General features: G+C 43.7%; 1 protein-coding gene across 4 annotated transcripts in view; it reads left to right on the top strand.

Moving 5' to 3' along the window:
* The window catches only part of CPVL (carboxypeptidase vitellogenic like), a 129,640-nt gene that overhangs the window by 15,420 nt on the left and 93,134 nt on the right, over window positions 1-21,086 (top strand). For all 4 annotated transcript variants that reach the window (XM_060632799.3, XM_060632797.3, XM_078441078.2 and 1 more), the window contains exons 2-3: window positions 593-778; window positions 8,775-8,893. In XM_060632799.3, coding sequence (XP_060488782.1) covers window positions 616-778; window positions 8,775-8,893 — 282 coding nt within the window. In that variant the 5' untranslated portion in view covers window positions 593-615. The remainder of the gene's footprint in view (window positions 1-592; window positions 779-8,774; window positions 8,894-21,086) is intronic.

Here is a 21,086-nt window from a genome sequence, read left to right as displayed (position 1 = left end):
TAAGCAGAAATCCACTTGGTTATTTTAAATTTCTCTGCCCAAGTGCCCATGGACAACTGAAGTCTCACTTTTGCTCAAGCTGTCCCCCCCATAAGTGATGCTTTCTCCATTTCTCCTGCCCATCTGGGTTCCACCCACCCTTCCTTCACACCTAATCTTGTTAAGGCCTCCCTAGGTTCTCTTGGCCAGAGATATGTTCTCAGTCCTGTGCCTTCCCGTGGTAGGTAAGCATCTCTACGACACATTTGGTGATAAGTTACAGAGTCCTTGTTGTCTTGAAGTTTTATCTGATCCTGCATGGAGTTTACTTTTCAGACCACAGTTTTAGAAATATAAATTGTTTCTCTAGTTAGACTGTGAATCCTTGAATAGCCCCTTCCTCTCCCTTAGACTGTGGACTTCAGGGTAAGCAGGGATTAGGTCTGTTTGGTTCAGGTGGTATCCAAGGTGCTTAGCAAAGGACCTTTACACAGAATATTTATTTATTTATTTTGCAATATACATTTTTTTTTTTAATGAAATAAATGAATGTCTTGTATGTAAAAGGACTGGGTAAATATTTACTCTTTGGATTCATTTGTTTTCATCCTAGGCCTAGAGAGACTGGTTGGTGCCATGTGGAAGACGATTGTTTTGGTGGTCGTGTTCATGTTCAGCCCTGGTGGCGGGATCTTTCACTCCTTATACAAAAATGTTCGGGTTTCCGTACCACATAAGGGAAACGTAGGAGAGCCATTATTTCTTACTCCCTATATTGAAGCTGGGAAACTTGAAGAAGGTAAGTTTAGTAAAATCAGAAAACCACTGGGGTATTTTCAACAGTTTGGGGTTTTGTTTCATTTTGGGTTTTTTTGCAGTTATTTTACAGGATTCAAAATACATTCTGGTATTTTTTAACCCAGCTGTTTTATTTCAAATATTAATGATTTGATGTCATGTATTATCAGAGTTTTGAGCTAAAATGAGAGTTTGTCAGGGACAGATTATCTGGTGGTCGAGTACCTACATTTCTATTTATAAAACTAGCATAGCGCCTGTCCCCAGCTGGGCAATAATAAATACTAACCTTAAAACTTACTACACATACTGGTTCCGAGGATTCTATGTAAACTCACGTCAGCATCTTAACAACCCAGGCAGGTGTACCCATTTCACATCTAAGAACACTAAAGCAGAACGAGATTAAGTTACTTGCCAGAGTTGGGGGCACCTGGGTGGCTTCTTCAGTTAAGCGTCTGACTCTTAACTGAGGCTCAGGCCATGATCTCACTGTTTGTGAGTTCGAGCCCCACATCAGGCTCTGCACTGACAGCACAGAGCCTGCTTGGTATTCTCTCTCTCTGCCTCTGTCTAGCCCTCCCTTGTTTGCTGTCTCTCTCTCTCTCTCTCTCTCTCTCTCTCTCTCAAAATAGATAAATAGGGGCGCCTGGGTAACTCAGTCAGTTAGGCATCTGACTTCAGCTCAGGTCATGATCTCACAGTTCGTGAGTTCAAGCCCTGCGCTGGGCTCTGTGCTGACAGTTCAGAGCCTGGACCCTGCTTTGGCTTCTGTGTCTCCCTCTCTCTCTCCACTCCTCCCCCCCTCTCTCTCTCTCTCTCTCTCTCTCTCTCTCTCAAAAATAAATAAAAACATTTAAAAAATTAAAAAATAGATAAATAAACTTAAAAAAATTTTTTTAAAGTTACTTGGAGAGTCACATGGACACCAGCTGGTAGGTGCAGGATTCACACCCAGACAGCCTCCCTCCGGAGTCTATGACCACAGGCATACTGTTGGGCCCCTCTGCACAGCAAGTTACTCAAACATTCTAGACCTCGGTGTCCTCATCAACAACGTGGAGACACAACCACTTAAGTCACGGGGATGTTATAAGAATCAGATGAGAAAACGCACATGAAAGCTCTATAACCTGTACGTTGCTCTCTAAATATTAGTGTTTGCAAATCACTTTTTATTTGGAAATTGTGGGGTTTCCAATAATTATTATTAATAGGAAAAAGGTGTTATTGGGCATCATCGGAGACTAGAATTTATGACCTGCCTCTGTTCTTAATGCTTCCTTCTGTTTAGGTAAATCACTGGGTAGATAACACTACTTAATCTTTCAGGACATCAGTGGGTTCCTGAACTATAAAAGAGTATATAGGCAGCTGTTTTCAGGTGTTGTTTGTAAAAGGAATCAGAGAAATGGGGTAGTGGCTGGAGGGAGCTGTGGGACCAGGAAGGGTCTTTAAACCATAAGAGACTCTTAAAAACTGAGAATAAACTGAGGGTTGATGGGGGTGGGAGGGAGGGGAAAGTGGGTGATGGGCATTGAGGAGGGCACCTGTTGGGATGAGCACTGGGTGTTGTATGGAAACCAATTTGACAATAAACTTTATATTTAAAAAAGAGAGAGAGAGCAGGAGACAATGTATTTGCTGATAGAAATGATTGGGAAGAGGGGACAGTTGATTGGGATGGGGGACTATTTCAGGAGCACTCTCTTTAGGTCAAAGATGGGGAAGCTGGCCCATAGATGGAGACGTTGGTGTTTGCTTTGGAGGACTGACTGCTCTCGAATCACAGGTGGGACAACCGAGTTAGTGGCTGTGAGGCTGCTAGCTTGGTAGACAGCAGGGGCATGTGGAAGTGATGTTGGAAATTTGAGGGAAATAATCATTTTCAAGATCAAAAATAAATCTATGTACTCCACAAAGAAGTTTAAAAATAAAGCAACGCTTCTTCATTCAAAATATTCTCATAGCTAACAGGGTATTATTGTTTTGGGTTTTGTTTGGTTTAAAACCAAAACGTTCTTGTATCTTGGGGGTGCACTGGAGTCCTGGTCACGTGTCTTTTTTCTGACGTACACATCGACTCCATGTTTTACCGTCTCCTGAGAAGAGGTGGAAAACTTGGATAATGTCGTCAGTGTATATTAGTGTACATTTTCTTAGAATTTATTAATTTATTTTGAGAGAGAGAGAGAGAGCCAGGAAGGGCCAGAGAAAGAGAGGGAGAGAGAGAATCCCGAGCAGGCTACACATCATCAGTGCAGAGCCTGATGTGGGGCTCGAAGTCACGAATCGTGAGATCATGACCTGAACCGAAACCAAGAGTCAGACGCTTAGCTGACCGAGCCACCCAGGTGCCCCTGTGTACATTTGATGATGTAGCCAGCGACAATGTAGTCAGAGAATGTAGTCATTCCTTTTTTAAAAAAGACTAATTTTTTTCTTGATGTAGAAAAGTCATGAGAAGATGGTATTCCGATGGTACAGGCTCATATCACTAGACATATATGAAGAGGCAAAATATCATCCAAATCTACAAAAACGGATCACATGCATTCATTTGGGCTTCTTTAGTAAGTGGGTACTGATGGCTTAGATTATGTTCATTAACAACAAATCAAACCAAATCAGTTAGAGCTGAAATGGCATTGAATACTCATAACCAACCCTACCAATCCACACAGAAGGAATTTGAGACTCCCAAAACGTTACATGACTTGCCCAAGGATATGCAGGTAATAGGACCAGAGATGTATTTAAGACCCAGATTTTCTGACTTCTGCTCTGGGATCTGCCTGCTCTAATTTGTTTCCCTTTGTTTTAGAATCTGGTGCTCTTCTGGAGTGACCAGATGCAGACACATGAAACCAATTAAGGAATAAGGCAGTGAATACTAAAATACTAAAGTGTCACATTTGAGGTAGGCATGTTGGAAATTTTGAGAAGGAAGCTATCCTATCGGTTGGTAGAGTCCAGAAAATAGCAATAGTGTAGTAAGAAAAATAACACATCCTAATATTTAATAACTATATTCCCAATACATAGCACAGTTTCTATATGTAATAGGCATATATAATAAATACTTGCAGAATTTAAATGTTAAGCCTGAATGTATGCCAGACATGGGTTTTACACACACATTAGCTTATTTAACTCTCAGAGCAATGGTAATGAAGAATGCATAATTATTGTTCCCATTTTATAGATGAGGAAACTGAGGCCCAGAGAAATTAAGTGTCTTGCTCAGAGCCATTTAATGATAGTAAGTGGCAGAGGTGGCATTAAAACCTATCTTTGCTGGCTCCGGAACCCAAGGTATGAACCACTGTGCTGTGTGACTAGATCCAAACTAGGAAAGGATCTGTGTATACTGAGTGAGGAAAACAGTTTCAACAAAGGCATTTAGCGCAAGCGACTCGTGGTGGTGTGTCTGTTTCATACATCTTGGAGGAACCAAGTGAAAACACAGAGAAATCCATCTGACAGACTGTCCACATCCCTACCACTCCTGTATTCCTTGTTTACAAACATTTCATTGTTGCGGTCATCAGCAGTAGCAAGGAAGGTTTCCAAGGGAGGTAGTTTTCATCTTCTGCCCTTCTGTGCCAAGTCTGATAGATCACCATCTGATGGAGGACAACTTCTAAAATAGTAAAACTGATGTAATGTCACTTTCTAAAGTTCTGTTACGCAGTCAAAATCTTTGAATGCAATTTTGAGTGGCTGATCCAAATTCTGGTACATCTGGGTATTCACATACAGCCCTGATAACATAATTAAGGATAATTTTATTCATCCGCTTTACTGAAAGTTCAGGAAGCTCTGGACAGATGGTCAGCTCATTCCCCTAAATCCCTTTTGTTTATTGAGTCTGTCAAAACCTTAGGCGCATGAGTCTTAGTATCGTAATGGAACATTCTTGAGATAAACAGTAATTCACAAAAAGACAAGGGCGTTTTTATTTTTTAATCTCCCAATTAGCTGGCTTAGTTTTGTGTAATTGTAATTGCACGTTTACTTTCTCTGCAGCTAGAATAAACCCTCGAAACAAAATGAATAAAGGAGGCAAATTTTTAAATATTTACAAACACTGCCTTTTCATGAACTTTAAAGACCATTTTGTTATTAGGTGTCACTTTATTATCACTTATGGTCTGGCCGTGTCTTGTGCAGTACTGTTGATGACTGAAGACTTTGTAAATGTGAAGTGCACCCTGATTAGCTGCTTCAAGTCCTTCTTTGGTCACAATCCAATCTTTTTCAAAGTGTTAATATCATAAACATTGGTAACTGCAGTGAATAATAAGGAGGAAGTGAAATCACTTCAAAGAAAACCTTTTCCTTTTTTTTTAAACTGTTTTGAACATTTGAATTGTGAGTCATGGTTCCAGGAAGTAAGAAACCCCTACATCTTGGGAGTTTATTTTCCACATTCCATTGGTAGACTCTGGAAGGAGGAACTGAACATTTGAAAATGCAAAATATCATTTTAGTTGAAAGAGCTTTTAATTATTTTACCGTGACTTCGTTAAAGGAAATTTAAGAATTGAAATAGGGTGAAACACTTTTTAGTGAGCCAGAAGAAGTCCTTCTAAATTCTTAAGACCTTAATAAGGCCTGCCTTCTTTAGGAGGATTTTGTAGAAATATGCTAATCCTAGTGCATTGCCAGTGCGTAAATCAGGTGTACCTGTGGGTATGAAGACAAGACAATTTCCCTGCTTTCCAGTAGCCCCTGATCTTCAAGGCAAGGCAGGAAATGTACCTGAGGAGGTACAAGGTAGCAGAGAAACAACTTTGGAAGCTTCAGAAAAGGAGGGCTGGGGGAACATCAGAGTCATTGTCAGAGCAGGCCAGCAGACCTTGTGCTGTGCTGGCCTCAGAGAGATAGATTGATTCAATCATCTCTCTCCCATATTCCATTCCCTCTAGCTCCTTTCTATTACATATTTTCTTTTCTCATTCTTCTTCGACCTTTCTCATTTTTCTCTGTCTTCTTTCTCGAATCCCTGCTGCTCACATACCTCACTGTGAGTCACGTCTCATTTATTCCTAACCCTTCTACCTTCAGGTCTCTATCCACCTTTTTGGGGGTTCTCTGATTCTGAGAAGATTGATAGTTTGGGGGAAAATATGTCAGAAGTGTTTTCGGTACAACATTCCAGTTACAAAAGAAGTCTGGGGATATGATATATAGCATAGTGACTACAGTTAGTAATATCATATTGCATGTTTGAAAGTTGCTAAGAGAATAGATCTTGAAAGTTCTCATCACCAGAAGAAAAAATTGTAACTACGTACGGTGATGGGTGTTTACTAGATGTTGTGGTGACCATTTTGCAATATATGCAAACATCAAATTGTTAGGTTGTACATCTGAAACTCATATAATGTTCCTTGTCCAATATATCTCAATTTTTTAAACAGAAAAAAAAAAGTTTTGAAAGGCTGCCCAGCCCTGGAGGGTCAGCCTTCTTTGGGCTAATTGAGAGCGGAAGCAAAGTGGGGTGGGGTGGAGGCAAGGCTGCTGGAGGGAAGGGTGTAGGCTGGCAATCACCACTTTCCCTAAACATCCCCCTTTTCCTTTGCTTGAGATGCTCCTCTCCCTTTCTTTTTTCTTTTTCTGGCAGCAAGGGATAGGTCTTTTTGAGAAGAGCATGGGAAGAGCTAGAGAAGCTGGATTGAGTTAAGCAATCTTCCCTGGGGGAACCAGACGCCGCCAGAAAAAGGCAGAGTTTTCTAGACAGCACGTGGGGTGGCCCACAAGCTAGTGATGATCTTCGCTTCCTTTGCCCGAGCCCTTATTTTAGATGCAGCTCTGTGTGCTGAGTTTGATCCCCACAGAAAGTCCAGGGTGGGGGAATCGGTATCCACATCTTGCACAAGAGGAAAGAGAGGCTCAGAGAGATAAGGCAACTTGCCAGGGGGCCTGGTCAGAATCACAAACCTGGGTCTACCCGTGTTCTTCCTATTGTACTAACCTAGCAGGACCCTTCAGAAACTGCTCTTGAGACCCTGCCTTTATCCCACCATCTCCTCTGCTCCCAGATGCCACTTGTTCCTAATCAGCAGGTGCATTTCACAGGTAACAATAGCTGTGCTCCCTACGAGCCAGCTTCTTTTCTAAAGGTTGTACATGCATGGACCCTTATTCTCATTGACACGTGAAGTCATCCACCTTCCGTAGATGAGAAACTGAAGCACAGACAGGTCAAGTGACCGCCCAGGGACCACAGAGATGGTCAGTAGCAGCGTAAGGCTCAGCAAAGTACGAAGGAAAGGGAACAGTGCTGTCTAGATGAGAGTTTCCCTGCCAGGAGGCAGGTTCATTTTAAAAGAGGAACTTGCAGCCCTGATGCCATGGTGTGCTGGTAAGTGTCACGAGCAGCTCTGTGGGGACGGGGTCCTGATTTGCACACTGATCTGTGCATGTAGACGTTCTTACTGTGGCTTGTTGCCTGCTAGTGGTGATGTTGCTAATGCTAAGGTGGGAAGAGATGCTAACAGCTTGAGAGCCTATGGGCTCCAGCACCCTGCTGAAGGCATCTTTAGTGGGTGGTGTGTGTAAAGGACTAAGCTTCCTGACCTGCTCCTCTCTCTAACCAGTCTCCTACTTAATATGTGTCAGACATAAATAGCTTTTCTTCAATCATTAGTTTTTACTGGGGACACTTGCTTTGTCAGCATTAAGGAATCTTTCTTCACCTAAACTCCCCTTCAGTTCCCCCTACCCCCTGCCATCCATGTCCCATTTCTCCTCCACTGTTTTCCTAATCACTGCTTGCTCTCCCTTCCCCCCTCCGTGCCACCCCTACTTTGGGACTAACTCTCTGGTTGAGAAGCAGTGTAGGGTCAGAGAAGGAGCAAACTCTGCAGTCTGACTGCTAGGTTTGAATCCCAGCTCTCCTTTACTAGCTGTGTGACCTTGGGCAAGTTACTCACCCTCTCTGAGCTTCAGCTCATCTGTAAAGTGGGGATAATAATTACACCTACTGCATAATGGAAAGCCCTCGGTACTGTAGCCTTTAAAGTGTTAGCCCCTCTTAGTATTATCTACTCCTGGGTGTCCTCACGCTATCTGAGCAGTCCCTCTTTCCCCCTCCCTGTCCCTGTCCCTTTGGTGCCATAAAAAAGCCAGACCTCTGCCCTCTACAACTATCCTGTTGTCTTATTTGGTTTCCTGTGAGTAGCTATGAGGCCATGAGGTCACCCCTCGTCTCACTGCCTGCCTCTCCCTACCCTCCCAGCCATCCCCACTCCCCACATGCGTCAGCGTATTTCCCTTAATGGAAGTGGCAGGCCCCTTGCTTTCATGATAAGGAGAGTGTGGAGAATATAGGCTTTCCGGAGGCTGGGAGCTGCTTAGCTATGTTGTTTTCCTTGTACCCGCCTCACCTTTTGGGACTTGGTGACTTCTGCCCTGGCCTTTTTATTTATTTATTTCTATTTTATTATTATTATTTTTTAATGTTTATTTTGGAGAGAGACAGTGACAGAGCGTGAGCAGGGGAGGGGCAGAGAGAGAGAGAGAAAGAGAGAGAGGTAGACACAGAATCCAAAGCAGGCTCCAGGCTCTGAGCTGGGCTCGAACCCCTGAACTGTGAGATCATGACCTGAGTCAAAGTCGGGCGCTTAATCGACTGAGCCACCCAGGTGCCCCCACTTTGGTTTCCTTTTTAGAGTGGAGCTGAGGATAAGTGATTTTCTTTCTTTTTTCTTAAAAAGAAATCTTATTATAGCTCATAAATATATTTGGGGACCAAAGAAAAAAAGGTTAAAAATGCCCCTTGGCTACATTGTAAATGTGGAACATGTGGAACTGGCCAGGGCAAGCTGGAATTTGCTATAGTCCGTACCTTTATGCCAGTCTCCTGGTAGCTTTTCTGTTGGCTCCATCCCAGACCTGGCCCATGAGAGGGAGAAGACCAGAGATGAGGCAGAGATAGCTAACTCGATATTATTTCTCTAATCCTCGGGTACATTCTTTTTTTCCACTAGCAAAAAAACAGAGTTTGGTTCCTCCTTTCCCTGGATCGAATGTGAAGAGTTACGCTGGCTACATCACTGTGAATAAGACCTACAACAGCAACATTTTCTTCTGGTTCTTTCCAGCTCAGGTAGGCCTGCGAGAGCGCTCTATCAGGACACTAACCCTCAGGAGCTGAGAATGCTCCCCAGTGCAGAAATGTTAGCCTAGGAAACCATACTTTAAAAAACAACAACAACAACAAAAAAAAAAAACCAACTTTTTTTTTTTTTTTTTTTTTGCATCTTTTAGATTTTTTTTCTAAAAATAAGCACCAGTGACTCCGTGTGGTGTTCCTGTTTATGTGCAGGAAACAAATGTTTACAGGCAAGGTCCAGCTCTTAAATTCCTTGCAGCCTTATTCAGAATATTAATATTACCACCTTCTTCCTGCCACCGTCTTCTTAAATCATTCTGTCGTTGTTTTGTTCTAAAAATACCTTGGGCAAGGCTGGGCGGTGGGGAACCGAAGAATGATAAGGGATGGGGAGGTTCCCGAAATATATAGGTGTGATACATGTCAAAAGGTAGTCGATTGTGGACTTCTGTGGCTGCTCTGTCCTCTGTCCCCGTGGGCTTTGCAGTGCCAGCTCTTATTTTTGTGCTCCCTCCTTCATGCCTCCGGTATCCATTAACTGAGTGCTACTCCATGGGAACATCGAAGAGAGCTAAACTGATAAGGGGGCTTTGGGGGAGCAGTGGGAAAGCAGTGCTAATCTAGGATGGCTTCCAGAAGGCGAATCACTTACTTTCTTAGGTCCATACACACAGCTGGATACATTCTTGTACTTTACCAGTCTTGACTTAGCGCACCCAGGTGCACGCGTGCACGCACGCACGCACGCACACACACACGTATGCATGTCACACAGCTCTTCAGCATGAACAAACCACTTTGCCTTACGGGTACTGTTGGGCAGAATTGGTAGCGGTGCTGAGCTGCATAAATAAATTGTATCCCACCCCAGGATAATTTTCTATTTTCATTTTCCAAATTGGATTTGGTTTAGAAGCCAGAGAAAACAAAGAAAAAGCTATCCCTGCGGAGGGTTGTATTTATATTTGCATGTGATTTGCATATCGCCGTGTTGCATCTAGAAAACTGTTTAATCTCGGATAGTTTTCAAATCAAATTGCCTTTGTTGGTACTGCTGGGTTGGGTTTTCTTGACTTCTCATCTCTGCCTTCCCAACCACGGCTTCTGACAGTTGGCCACATAGCCAACTATGTGAATGGGAGGAAACATATTAGAATTGGTGAAGAATTCCAGATGCTTTTTGGTTGGGCTCATAGTAGTGTTCAGACTGTCACCTACTCCAGGAAGACTTTCCCGAACCCTGGAGAATTTCTTAGTTCTTCCTTGATGTTATTGTTGAGTGCGCATGATGGGGTGCTTACTGCACAAAATTGAAGGAGAGACTTGCCCTCAGGGTTATATAGGTGCCATGCTGGCACCCAAGTGTCCCCCAGACTCCTGCTGCCACCTCCCGTTGGTGGAATCCAACTGGAAACCAGAGGTGAGGGGTGGGGGAGTCCAGTTCTAGAGGTCTGTCTACCAGGGCACAGAACAGAGTAGAGAATGCAATAGAGAAGCAATGAGGAAAACATCCAAATACTCAATACAACTGTCTTAAAGAGAATTGGTGTACATTAAGCCTACCAATAAGACCTAATTCTAACAGGTGGACATTTTTCATGTGTTCTTGGAAATCTCTTCAACTTTATGCCTTCCGGAAACCATACGATACATGTGCATTTTTGATATCACACCTTTCAATATCCTTGAATGGAGGCATTTATCATGAACCCCTTTGTATTAGTTCTCTATTGCTCTTGTACAAATTACCACAAACTTAGTGGTTTAAACAACACAGATTTATTAGCTCACAGGTCTGTAGGTCAGAAGTCTGACATAGGTCTCACTGGCTAAAATTAAGGTGTCAGCGGGGCTGTGATCCTTCTGGAGGCTCTCGGGGGGGATCTCTTTCCCTGCCTTTTGCATTTTCTGGAGGCTGCTCACATTCCTTGCCTCACGGCTCCTTCTTCCATCTTTACAGCCTGCGTCAGTGGGCTGAGTCCTTCTCACGTTGCATCACTCTGGCCTACTCCATGGTCACATGACCGTCTCTGACTCTTGTCTTCTGCTGCCCTCTTTTACATTTAAGGACCCTTGTGATTGCATTGGGCCCACGGGATAACCCAGGATGATTTCCCCATTTTAAAGCCAGTTGACTGGCAACCTAATCCCATCAGCTACCTTAATTCCCTGTTACCATGTGGCTTAACCTATTTACAGGATCTAGGGATATGGATGTGGATACCTTTGAGAGCCATTGTCCTTTTACCAGAAAGAAACACCTTGCACAGCTAAAATGGTGTGGACGGAGGTGTAGTGTTGCCCCACGTACCCACTTGGGGGAGGGCTGGGATGGGGGCCTGAAGAGGCGAGTGTAGCCTATGGGGTCACCTTTCCTAATCCTGCTCAGTGTTCCTCTGAGGCCTGCCGGGGGGGGGGGGGGGGCTCCACCTCCCCCTCCGCGCTGTCTGCCTCCTTTAGCTCCGAGAAACCCCATTTCCTACTTTCTGTTCTGCTTGGGTGGCTTTTTCTGATAGCAGTAAGTTCCCCAACATGTAACTGCATGTTGAGTCTCCAATAGTAATAATCCAGATTTGTGAAAACAGGAATTAATGGGGTTGGGGGCGGGGGGAGAGAAGTGGTCCACTGAAAACAAAACAAAGACTCAGTCATTTCTTTCTGAGGTAGCCTCTGAGCAGGTGTACAGAATTATCTAGAATAGAGGCGGTGCTCCAGGACTGGAAAGCCGGTCAGGGAAATGGGCCTAGACTCTGCATCCTCTCCTGGTTGCCAGACCAAGATCTGAACCCCCGCTGCATTAAACAGTGACGGGGCTGTTAGGGGCCCCCCTTAATTCAGTGAAGACCTAGCGATGCATCCGCTGGCCAGATTATGCTCTTTTGGGCCCAGGACTGTAGCCCTCAACACATTCTTAGATGAACCCAAAAGACATAAACTCGAGGCCGCCACACGGGAAAAAGATGTTGGAGCACAGCGTGTTCTATTGGAAGTGATAGGCTCAGCTTCGGGGGGGGAAACAGGCAGGGATGAAAGGCCGACAATTGTCACCATGTGGCAGCCAGGATCGATTTTTCTGAGACCTCCTTAGCCAGGGAGGCCACATGCAGAGCTGGCATCTGAGGCCCCCAAGCAACCATTCTTGCCAAGCCAGTCAGGCTGTAAATTATGGAACAGGCCATATCTCCTTCTTGGGTGTAGAAGATAAAGCATGTGAGAAGGAGAAGCGGTGGTCACCGAGATGGGGGAGAGTTCCTCTCATTTGGCAGAAATATCCGTTCATTGCCTGTCACGGGGAGGCAGCCGATACTAATCAGGAGAGAAATGACCCTTTACAAAAATTGAAGGTGGAGAAAATAAGAGACTCAGGAAGGATGCCGCACTTGTAATATCCTCTGAGTATTTTTTTTTGGGGGGGGGGGGATGCTGTTTCTCAAATTAGTTTTGTTTTCCTGTTTTTTCTGTGAGACTCCCCTGTTATTGTATACACATCGGTGCATAATGGATTCCAGAGCTGGAAATTTTTTGGTGTGTAGCCGGGAGGCAATCTGCAAGAGAAATAATAGGCATTTTCTGTGGGATAAAAAGTATAATGAAGCCAATAAAAATGTAACAATTGTAATGGCTTTTGTTAATTGAACATTAACTAGGTACAAAACACTGTGCATATTCTTATTTAATCCTTACGAGCACCACATGGGGAAGGAATTGTTATCCTTGTTTAATAGATGAAGAGAATTGCAGGGTAAATAATTAGCCCCGAGTTGACCAACTAGAGATTGGCAGAACTTGAATTTAAAACTAGGTCTCTGTCGGGGCGCCTGGGTGGCGCAGTCGGTTAAGCGTCCGACTTCAGCCAGGTCACGATCTCGCGGTCCGTGAGTTCGAGCCCCGCGTCAGGCTCTGTGCTGACAGCTCGGAGCCTGGAGCCTGTTTCCGATTCTGTGTCTCCCTCTCTCTCTGCCCCTCCCCCGTTCATGCTCTGTCTCTCTCTGTCCCAAAAATAAATAAAAAAACGTTGAAAAAAAAAATTTAAAAAAAAAAATAAAACTAGGTCTCTGATAGAGAAATCTTTGCTCTTGATCGCTGTGTGTTGGTCCTGAGAATCAACTAGCCATGGAAGGTGCTAGACTCCAGTCATTAACATTATAGCTCTTGAGTTAGTCAAGCTTGCGTAAAATCTTGGCTCCACTACTTATGCCAGATGTGAGGATCACAGTACCTACTTGATGATGATTTTGAGACAAATGAGAGAATGTGGGAAAACCTTAGATTGGTGCCTGATACATAGGAAGTAGTGTTGCTATTCTTATTATTTCATAATTATCATCAGTATTATCAGTATTATCATCAGTGTCATTAGTTTTCCTATTATTAACACAAATACTGTATATAAAAAGTATAATGAAGCTTAGTTCTTAAGCCGGTCACAATGCGGGATGTTAAAGAAGACAGGAAATGGGCCATTCCAAATTGGAAGTCCCTGAATGCCAGCGAAGAATGCAAATTAATTGTTGGGGGGAGGTTAATACATTACAAAGCGAAACTGGGGTTTTCCACATTTAAGAAGATAAAAAGGCAGAAGATTATTATTGTTAAAATTAGAATTCTTCCCATTGGAGAAAGAAATGCAGTATTTGACTTTGTCTTACAGATATAGGAATATAGGTAATTTGTTGAATTATTTGCATCAAATGTGATGGAGCCCAAACCCGAGGCATTTAGACTTAGGCCTAAGCCCCTTTACTAGATAGACCCCATCTTGCTCCCCTGGCCACGGGGAGTTGCTGGGATTCCTAGAATCTGAGTATCTGGTGACTGAGAAAGTTCAGTATCATATTGAGGAGTCAGCAAGGTTGGAATAGAGTGAGCTAGCCAGCCTCCCAAGAGCGATCTTTAGTTTCTTGATGTCCATGCTCCTGTGTAGTCACCTGCCATATTGAATTAAGGCTGGCCTTTGTGACCAATACACTATAGCAGAAGTGATGGTGTGTGACTTACAAGGCTCCTATTCAGGGCAGTGCTGCTTCCGCCTTGGTCTCTTGGATCACTCACCCTGAGGGAAGCCAGATGCCATTGGGAGGACACTAAAACAACCATATGGATAAACCTGTTTGGAGAGGAAGTGAATGTTTCACCCACCAGTCAGCACCAACATTAGATGATCTTCATCCAGCCCAAGTCAGATGACTGTAGCCCTGGCTGATATCTTGACTGTCACTTCATGAGAGATCTTGAGCCAGAACTGTCCAGTCAGATGTCCCCAAATTCCTGGTCCACAGAAAGCACTAGAGATAATAAATGATTATTGTTATCTTAGGCCACCAGGTTTTGGATGCATGTCATACAGCATTAGATGACTAATATAGCCTCGCGTCCTATACTCTTTGGGCTGTGACTACGATATCTTATGACAACTAGAACTCGTTCCAGTTCTGTCCTTTTACTTGCTCCACAGTGATAGAGCTATCAACATTTTTCCTGGGCAGTGAACATGATGTTAGGCTTTGTCAGTAGAGGGTGCTGGAGAGACATTGCAGGAGGAAGTTGGCTTCTCTTCCTGTTCCCTTGTCCTGCATTTCACTTTCTCCTGGCCCTGCTGTCCAGTCTGTCAGCAGGGCGTGTGTGGGAACATCCAGTAGTCCTCTGCTCTAGCTGGGCCCCCAGACCGCAAAGACCCTCAACAACCTTATAATCCTGGCTCTGTCCCAGTGACCACCTGGCTGCAGCTCCTTCAACACGGACACCATAACATCCTAGGCCATGCCAGCGAGCAGGTTCCCTAAGCCAACTCTCAGCAGCCTTGACCACCTGTACCCGAGGCTGGTTTCCCACCGCCTTCCCAACGGGGACCCCGTGCACTCTAGGTTGTGTGCCACTTTCACACAAGTGGACTCCCAACATTTTGACTTGCTCTGTACCTGCTCCCACCAGCCACAGACCACTTTTCCCTGGAGGCCTTTCCTACTTGCCCCTGGATTCCTGGCCAGCTTTGAGCCAGGCAACCCAGTGAACTTCTCAGCCACCCAGTGGGTATAACCATACCTTCTCCAAGGAGGTCTAGACCATAGTCTTGGGACTTACACCTTAGGGTGTAAGCCTTGGGAAGAGCCCCATCCCTGCCATATGAGTTTGTCCATCCCTGGGCACTTTCCCTCAGCCCAGAGTACTCTTTGGAGTTCTCCTCACATATTTATGGTTATCCCCCATTATAATGAATATCTCTTTAAAATTTCCTTGTTCCTTGGTGGACACAGGAAGCCTGTCCCGCAGGCTGATATTTGGCCAACACTGAGGATGTGCTTCTTGGGGGAGCAGACCCCCCCTGGCATTACATCCCCACTTCTGCCCACCGGTGGGTGGGTGCGATACCCATGGTGGATGGGGACCAGAGCAAACACTGGAACCTGTAACAGAATTAAAGCTCAATATTTCCATATGAAAAGTAACAATAACTTTAAAATGGGAAAATTTAAAAATTAAAATTGCTACATGGTTTCTGTCTTCTGATTGGACCCTAACTAATATATCCACCCCATTCTAAATCCTTCTCTCCTGCCCCGAGACACCAAGGGCAGAAAGTATGGTCAACTGGAAAGGCATCAGGAGCCGGGACAGCCAGTCTTTCTGTCTCAGCCTTATTCTGACCATGGCCACAGGATCACTTATCTGTGCCTCATTCCTCTCTCTTGGCAGATCAACATGCTTTGTTTCTCCAGGTATCTGGCAGAAGATGGCTGCCCTACAGTTTCTGCCTTTACCTGTTCTTGAACCATGCAGTCACCAAAGATCCACTAGCACTTCAGCTAGGGGCAGATGTGATTGGCCCACTCTGGGTCAGGTGTTCTTTCTCGGTCCAGTCAGCTAAAGCTGAGGGTGCCATTTCATGTGATGTAAGCATGACTAATGGGCCCTTTCTTTTGGTAAATGGAGAGTCAGTTCCTAGAGAAGGGGTTGTGGATAGAACAGATCTCTGGAAAATATGTCTACCACAGACAGCCACAAATCCATTAGTCATATGACCAAGATTTGGAGGTTGTAGATATTTGTCCTCAGATTTGCATTGTTTATCTTCTTTGCTATTATTGTAATAACGGCACCGGAGATCTGGAGGAAGAGAAGGTAGGTGAGACAAAACAAGGAGAAAGCAGCTAAAAGTGATAAATTACAGATCATTCCGTCCATAGACACATTCAAAATGCAGAAACCGTTGTGTGCCTGATTTAACATGGAGAAGAAGGCGACTAACTTGTTCAACCATTTCTTTGTTTGCAACAAGAATGGGAAAGACAGGCCTCTCTCCAGCACCACACCGCCTACCGTCATTCATTCTAAATTCCAACTTTATGGCATGAGGCACCAACAGAGAAGCCATAACTGCCTCATGAAGGAATGAGAGCCAAGTACAAAGGTTAAGAAGGAGAAAGGTAAAGAAGATTCTAGTGGTGTGTAAGTTGGCTCAAATTAATGAGATGACTCAAAGCTCCATGAGAGTCAGTGGGAGCTTGGTAGTTATGTCAAGAGGCCTCAAAACAGAAAACCAACAAACAAACAAGCAAACAGAAAAACCAAAACACGTTTGAGGAAGTTAGTTTTCCCGATGATGGGGCAATGGCAACAATCGTAGTAAAGGAAGATTTAGCGAGAGGTCAACAGCAACCACTGTAAGTAAAAATTCTTCCCCAAAGCACAAAATGTCTTAAGCAAGTTGTTTATACGTATTGGGAGTGTGTGTGTAGAATTAAAATGTTACTAGTTAGCTAGTTAGCGATTCTAGTCACAAAACCAATTGCGTTAAATAAAAATCGCTGCCTTGATTAAACCATTAATGCAGCAGCTGAAGTATCAGCGGAACTGGGATCTGTGTGGCAAAATGGGAGTCCATTCAAGCATACTTGGGGGAATTTCAAGACATTTACTTGGGGTACTAATGACTTCAATTAAGATAGAACACATTACTTAAACCAAGCAAATGATCAGCCTCTGCATATAGAAGTGTGAAGGGAGCTTTAATTAATTTACTAATTGCACGTCTCATCTTAAGCGGTACCATTGATTTGGGCCTGTTAGTGGTTTGGTTGCTGTTTTCTCTTACAAAGTATGGTGCCCTTCGTGGGGTGGGTGGGAGGAAGAGGGTAGCTAGAGTATGTACCCAGCCCTGGGCATTGGCGGACAATGTTGCCCTAATACTTGCTTAGATACCTAAGATTTCCTGGTGGCAGATTTTCTGGTCTTCTGTATAAAATGCAATCAAGTGACTTCCGAGTACCAAGATTGGCAAGACTTTAGTGCCACTCCCACCCCCAGATATATGAACTTCCTGCTTCAGCGATATGTGTGAAGCCTGAGTAGAAGGTTATCTTTACCGTGGAATACAGAAGAGGGCTTCAGAGGACAGAAAAGAAGGTGGGTATGGTTTGATGGGGAGCGGGGTGACAAGGAAGGCTCAGAGCACAAGGGGATGCCTTCTACAGAGGGCACGTCCACGTGGGGAGCAAAGGGCAGGAGGGCTTGGTTTCATTAGAGTCTACCTGTGTTCCTCTGTGGTCGCTTAGAAGCAAGGAGAAAGGGAGAAACTGGGTGTTTCCAAGTATCCTTTTATGTACAGAATGTCAAACCGAATGAATGAGTGTCACTTATTGGAATGATGATCTATTAAGACGTCGGGTAGATGTGTTCACCATCGTTATGAATAAGTATTGGGATGCGCTAATGTGAGACATGGTGAAACTTCTGTGTGTAGAGGTTCTAAACAACTAAATAAATAACCTGCTTCCTTCTGGGCTTTTCATTTGGGAACAAACCCTGAGAAAGGAGTGTCCAAGTTCATGAATTGGCCACCAGGGGTCACCAGAAGAATTTAAAGGGCTTCTGAAGCAAAGCCCTGGTTTCTTGCTCACCAACAAAAGGTGCAGGTTTGTGGGACCTGTGTGCCCACACTCTTCTCCAGTGGAGAGGCTTCTCGCTCAAACATTTACTATTCCTGTGTCCCTTCTCAAATTTATAATTTCTTCGTCCCTTCTTCGTGATCATCAGTTCTTGCTACACTACTTGGACCTACACAACATTAATAGAGATCTTATTTTCTTTATAATTAAACATATAAATGCTTATTAGTAGAGGATTACTTACTTTTAAGGTCTTAGCTCGAATGTTAGCCCCTCACCAGACGCCTTCTTTAAGTAGTCAATCTAATGCCTTTCTATTACTCTCTCATATCACCCGTTTATTTAATTACTTATTTATTTCCTGTCTTCTTACCTCCCCAGAAAAATAATCAGAGCTAACATTTAAATAGATGTTTGGCTATTAATAGCCAGACACTGTTCTAAGTGCTGTGCATATATTAATTCTTTGAATCTATATCGCAACCATATAAGATAGGCATTATTATTATTATTTTTAAGCAGAGGACACTAAGACACAGAGAAGGTAAGTAACTTGCCCAAGAGCACACAGCTATAAAATAAGATAGTTGGGATTCAGACCTTGCTAGTCTTGTGCCAAAATACATGCTCTTAAACATTAAGTATCCTACTGTCCAAACCTTAGAACAATGCCTGTCAGTGTTGTATGTTAAATGGGTTAATACATTGTGGTAAATCCAGAATGCCATATGGTTTAGCCAAAAGATGATATGCACTATTATGAAAAGATTTTTACAACATGTTAAGTGAATACAGTAAATATAGAATATTTTATATAGCCTGATTCTATTTTTGGAAAAAAGTATTTACACACATAGCATATATAACATCTACAAAATATATTTATATATGTGTATACAGGGGGTGCATAGAGAAAAACCTAGAAAACTAACCATCTCCACGATCATCTCTGGGACTACAACTGGTGGGATAAGGGAGATTTTTTTAATACCCTCTTGAATAAAAATTAATTAAGAGTAAGTGCTTTCTTTGTAACATAAAAAATTTTAAGGAAAATTTCTAGAACTTTTCACAAAAATAAATGTACTATTTCTCGTGTTCCATATGCTCTTGAATTATCGCTTCAAAATAATAAGTACTTTATTTTATTTTATTTTTTTTTTTTTAAATTTTTTTTTCAACGTTTTTTATTTATTTTTGGGACAGAGAGAGACAGAGCATGAACGGGGGAGGGGCAGAGAGAGAGGGAGACACAGAATCGGAAACAGGCTCCAGGCTCCGAGCCATCAGCCCAGAGCCTGACGCGGGGCTCGAACTCACGGACCGCGAGATCGTGACCTGGCTGAAGTCGGACGCTTAACCGACTGCGCCACCCAGGCGCCCCAATAAGTACTTTAAAAGCCCTGAACTTTGTTAAGTCTTAAGTGAATTAAAGCACTTGCTTCTTATAAGTTTTTCAATGTGGGTTTTTGTTCAGGATGTCTTTGTTTACTTTTATTCTTTCCTAAGTCGGGGGTGCAGAGGGGGAGAGGGCTGCATTCTCACAACTGAGAGCTAAATATGTCACCCTAGGAATGATCACATTACAGCTTTATGCCATTATTCTTGATGTAATTATTGTGGCAGGCCATGTCATTAGGATGTCATATCAGATTACAAAAGTCTGTGTGCTGTGATATAACTAACTTTTGGGGCTTTAGCACTGAATACGTAAACCTTGATTTTCCAGCATCTGACTTTTGCATTTCATTACAGATGAGGCTAGTATTAGCTCATAGGTTGGTTGGAGTGTGGTAGAAAGATGTGTGCATGGAGTTTTCTTTTTTCTTTTTTTTAAATTTGTATTTAATTTATTTTTTTAATTTGCATCCAAGTTAGTTAGCATATAGTGCAACAGTGACTTCAGGAGTAGATTCCTTAATGCCTCTGACCCATTTAGCCCATACCGCGCCCCCCAACCCCTCCAGTAACCCTCTGTCTGTGCTCCATATTTAAGAGTCTCTTATGTTTTTGTCCTCCTCCCAGTTTTTTATTATTTTGCTTCCCTTTCCTTATGTTCATCTGTTTTGTCTCTTCAAGTCCTCATATGAGTGAAGTCATATGATATTTGTCTTTCTCTGCCTAATTTCACTTGGGGTAATACCCTCTAGTTCCACCCACGTAGTTGCAAATGGCAAGATTTCATTCTTTTTGATTGCCGAGTAATATGGAGTTTTCTTTAAAAACGGGCTTCCTCAAGGGGTATCGAGCTCATTTACCTCCTTCGGGAAAGTACATTCGAGGAGCAAGGTCGGCTGAGGTTGGAGGTGTGTATGCTGATCTCTTATTATTGAAGCATTCCAAGAATGCAGTGTCCTGTACTTCAAAGTTGCCTAATAAAGATGTTTGGCACCGATGTGTTTGACTTGACTTTGTAGTGTGGCCTCTCAGGGTCAGGCTATTTTTCTGAGAGCCCAGAGGTCCCATCATTGTGCCAGGTCACAGGAAGGGACATGAAAAGGGAGGGGAGGGGAGGGCAAAGACCAGAGGGCCTGGGCACCCGAGAGGACAGACTTCCTTTACCCTTGCAGCTTCTCAGCCCTGCCTCCACATCAGAACCACCCGAGAGCTTTGAAAAAGTCTGATGGCTGCCTCACCCCAGACCAGTTGATTTGGTATCACTGGGATTTGGGCCTAGGCACTAACGTTTCAAGCAGGTATTTTAATGGGTGGCCAAGGTTGGGAACCACTGGCTCACATGTGGCATACCGTGGCTTCTGGAAGCTCTTGTGCACATTCGGAAAGAAGTCGGGGCTGGGTGTCCACTGGAATGGGTGGGCACACAGTATCTCACATTCCTAGGGAGGCTGGACCTGCATCCACTGAGATCCATTGCTTCTCCATTTCTAATACGCTCCCTTGCTGAGTGAGTACAAGTTCCGGTGGTCCCGGTAAGTGGTGTTGAACAGCATGTTAGAGCGTGGGCCGGGAGCTAAAAATCACTCATTCAGACCAAGCACCCACAGTCAGGGCCAGGCAGGTTAGGGTACAGATGCTTCTGTTTATCTGGCCCAGCAGAGTTTGCAATATCATTTCATGATACATTTTCTCACACCTGTGAGGTGGGCATTATTGCCATTTGATGGACTGGGAAGCCGAGGGCTGGAAGATTCTGAGGGTCAGGATCACACAGCTGTTTTGTGGCCAAGTAGAACCAGAATCTGCCGGGCTTCCAATTCCAGTTGGTATACCAGTTCTGATGCCAATGCCCTACTTCCCCACAGCAGCCTTAGAAAGCCGTCTTTGATTTTAATATTTCCTAG

This window comes from Panthera onca, chromosome A2, assembly GCF_046562875.1.
Source record: "Panthera onca isolate mPanOnc1 chromosome A2, mPanOnc1 haplotype 2, whole genome shotgun sequence".
Lineage (NCBI taxonomy): Eukaryota > Metazoa > Chordata > Mammalia > Carnivora > Felidae > Panthera > Panthera onca.
The sequence above is the reverse complement of the archived record's forward strand: the minus strand, read 5'-3'. Positions and strand labels throughout refer to the sequence as shown.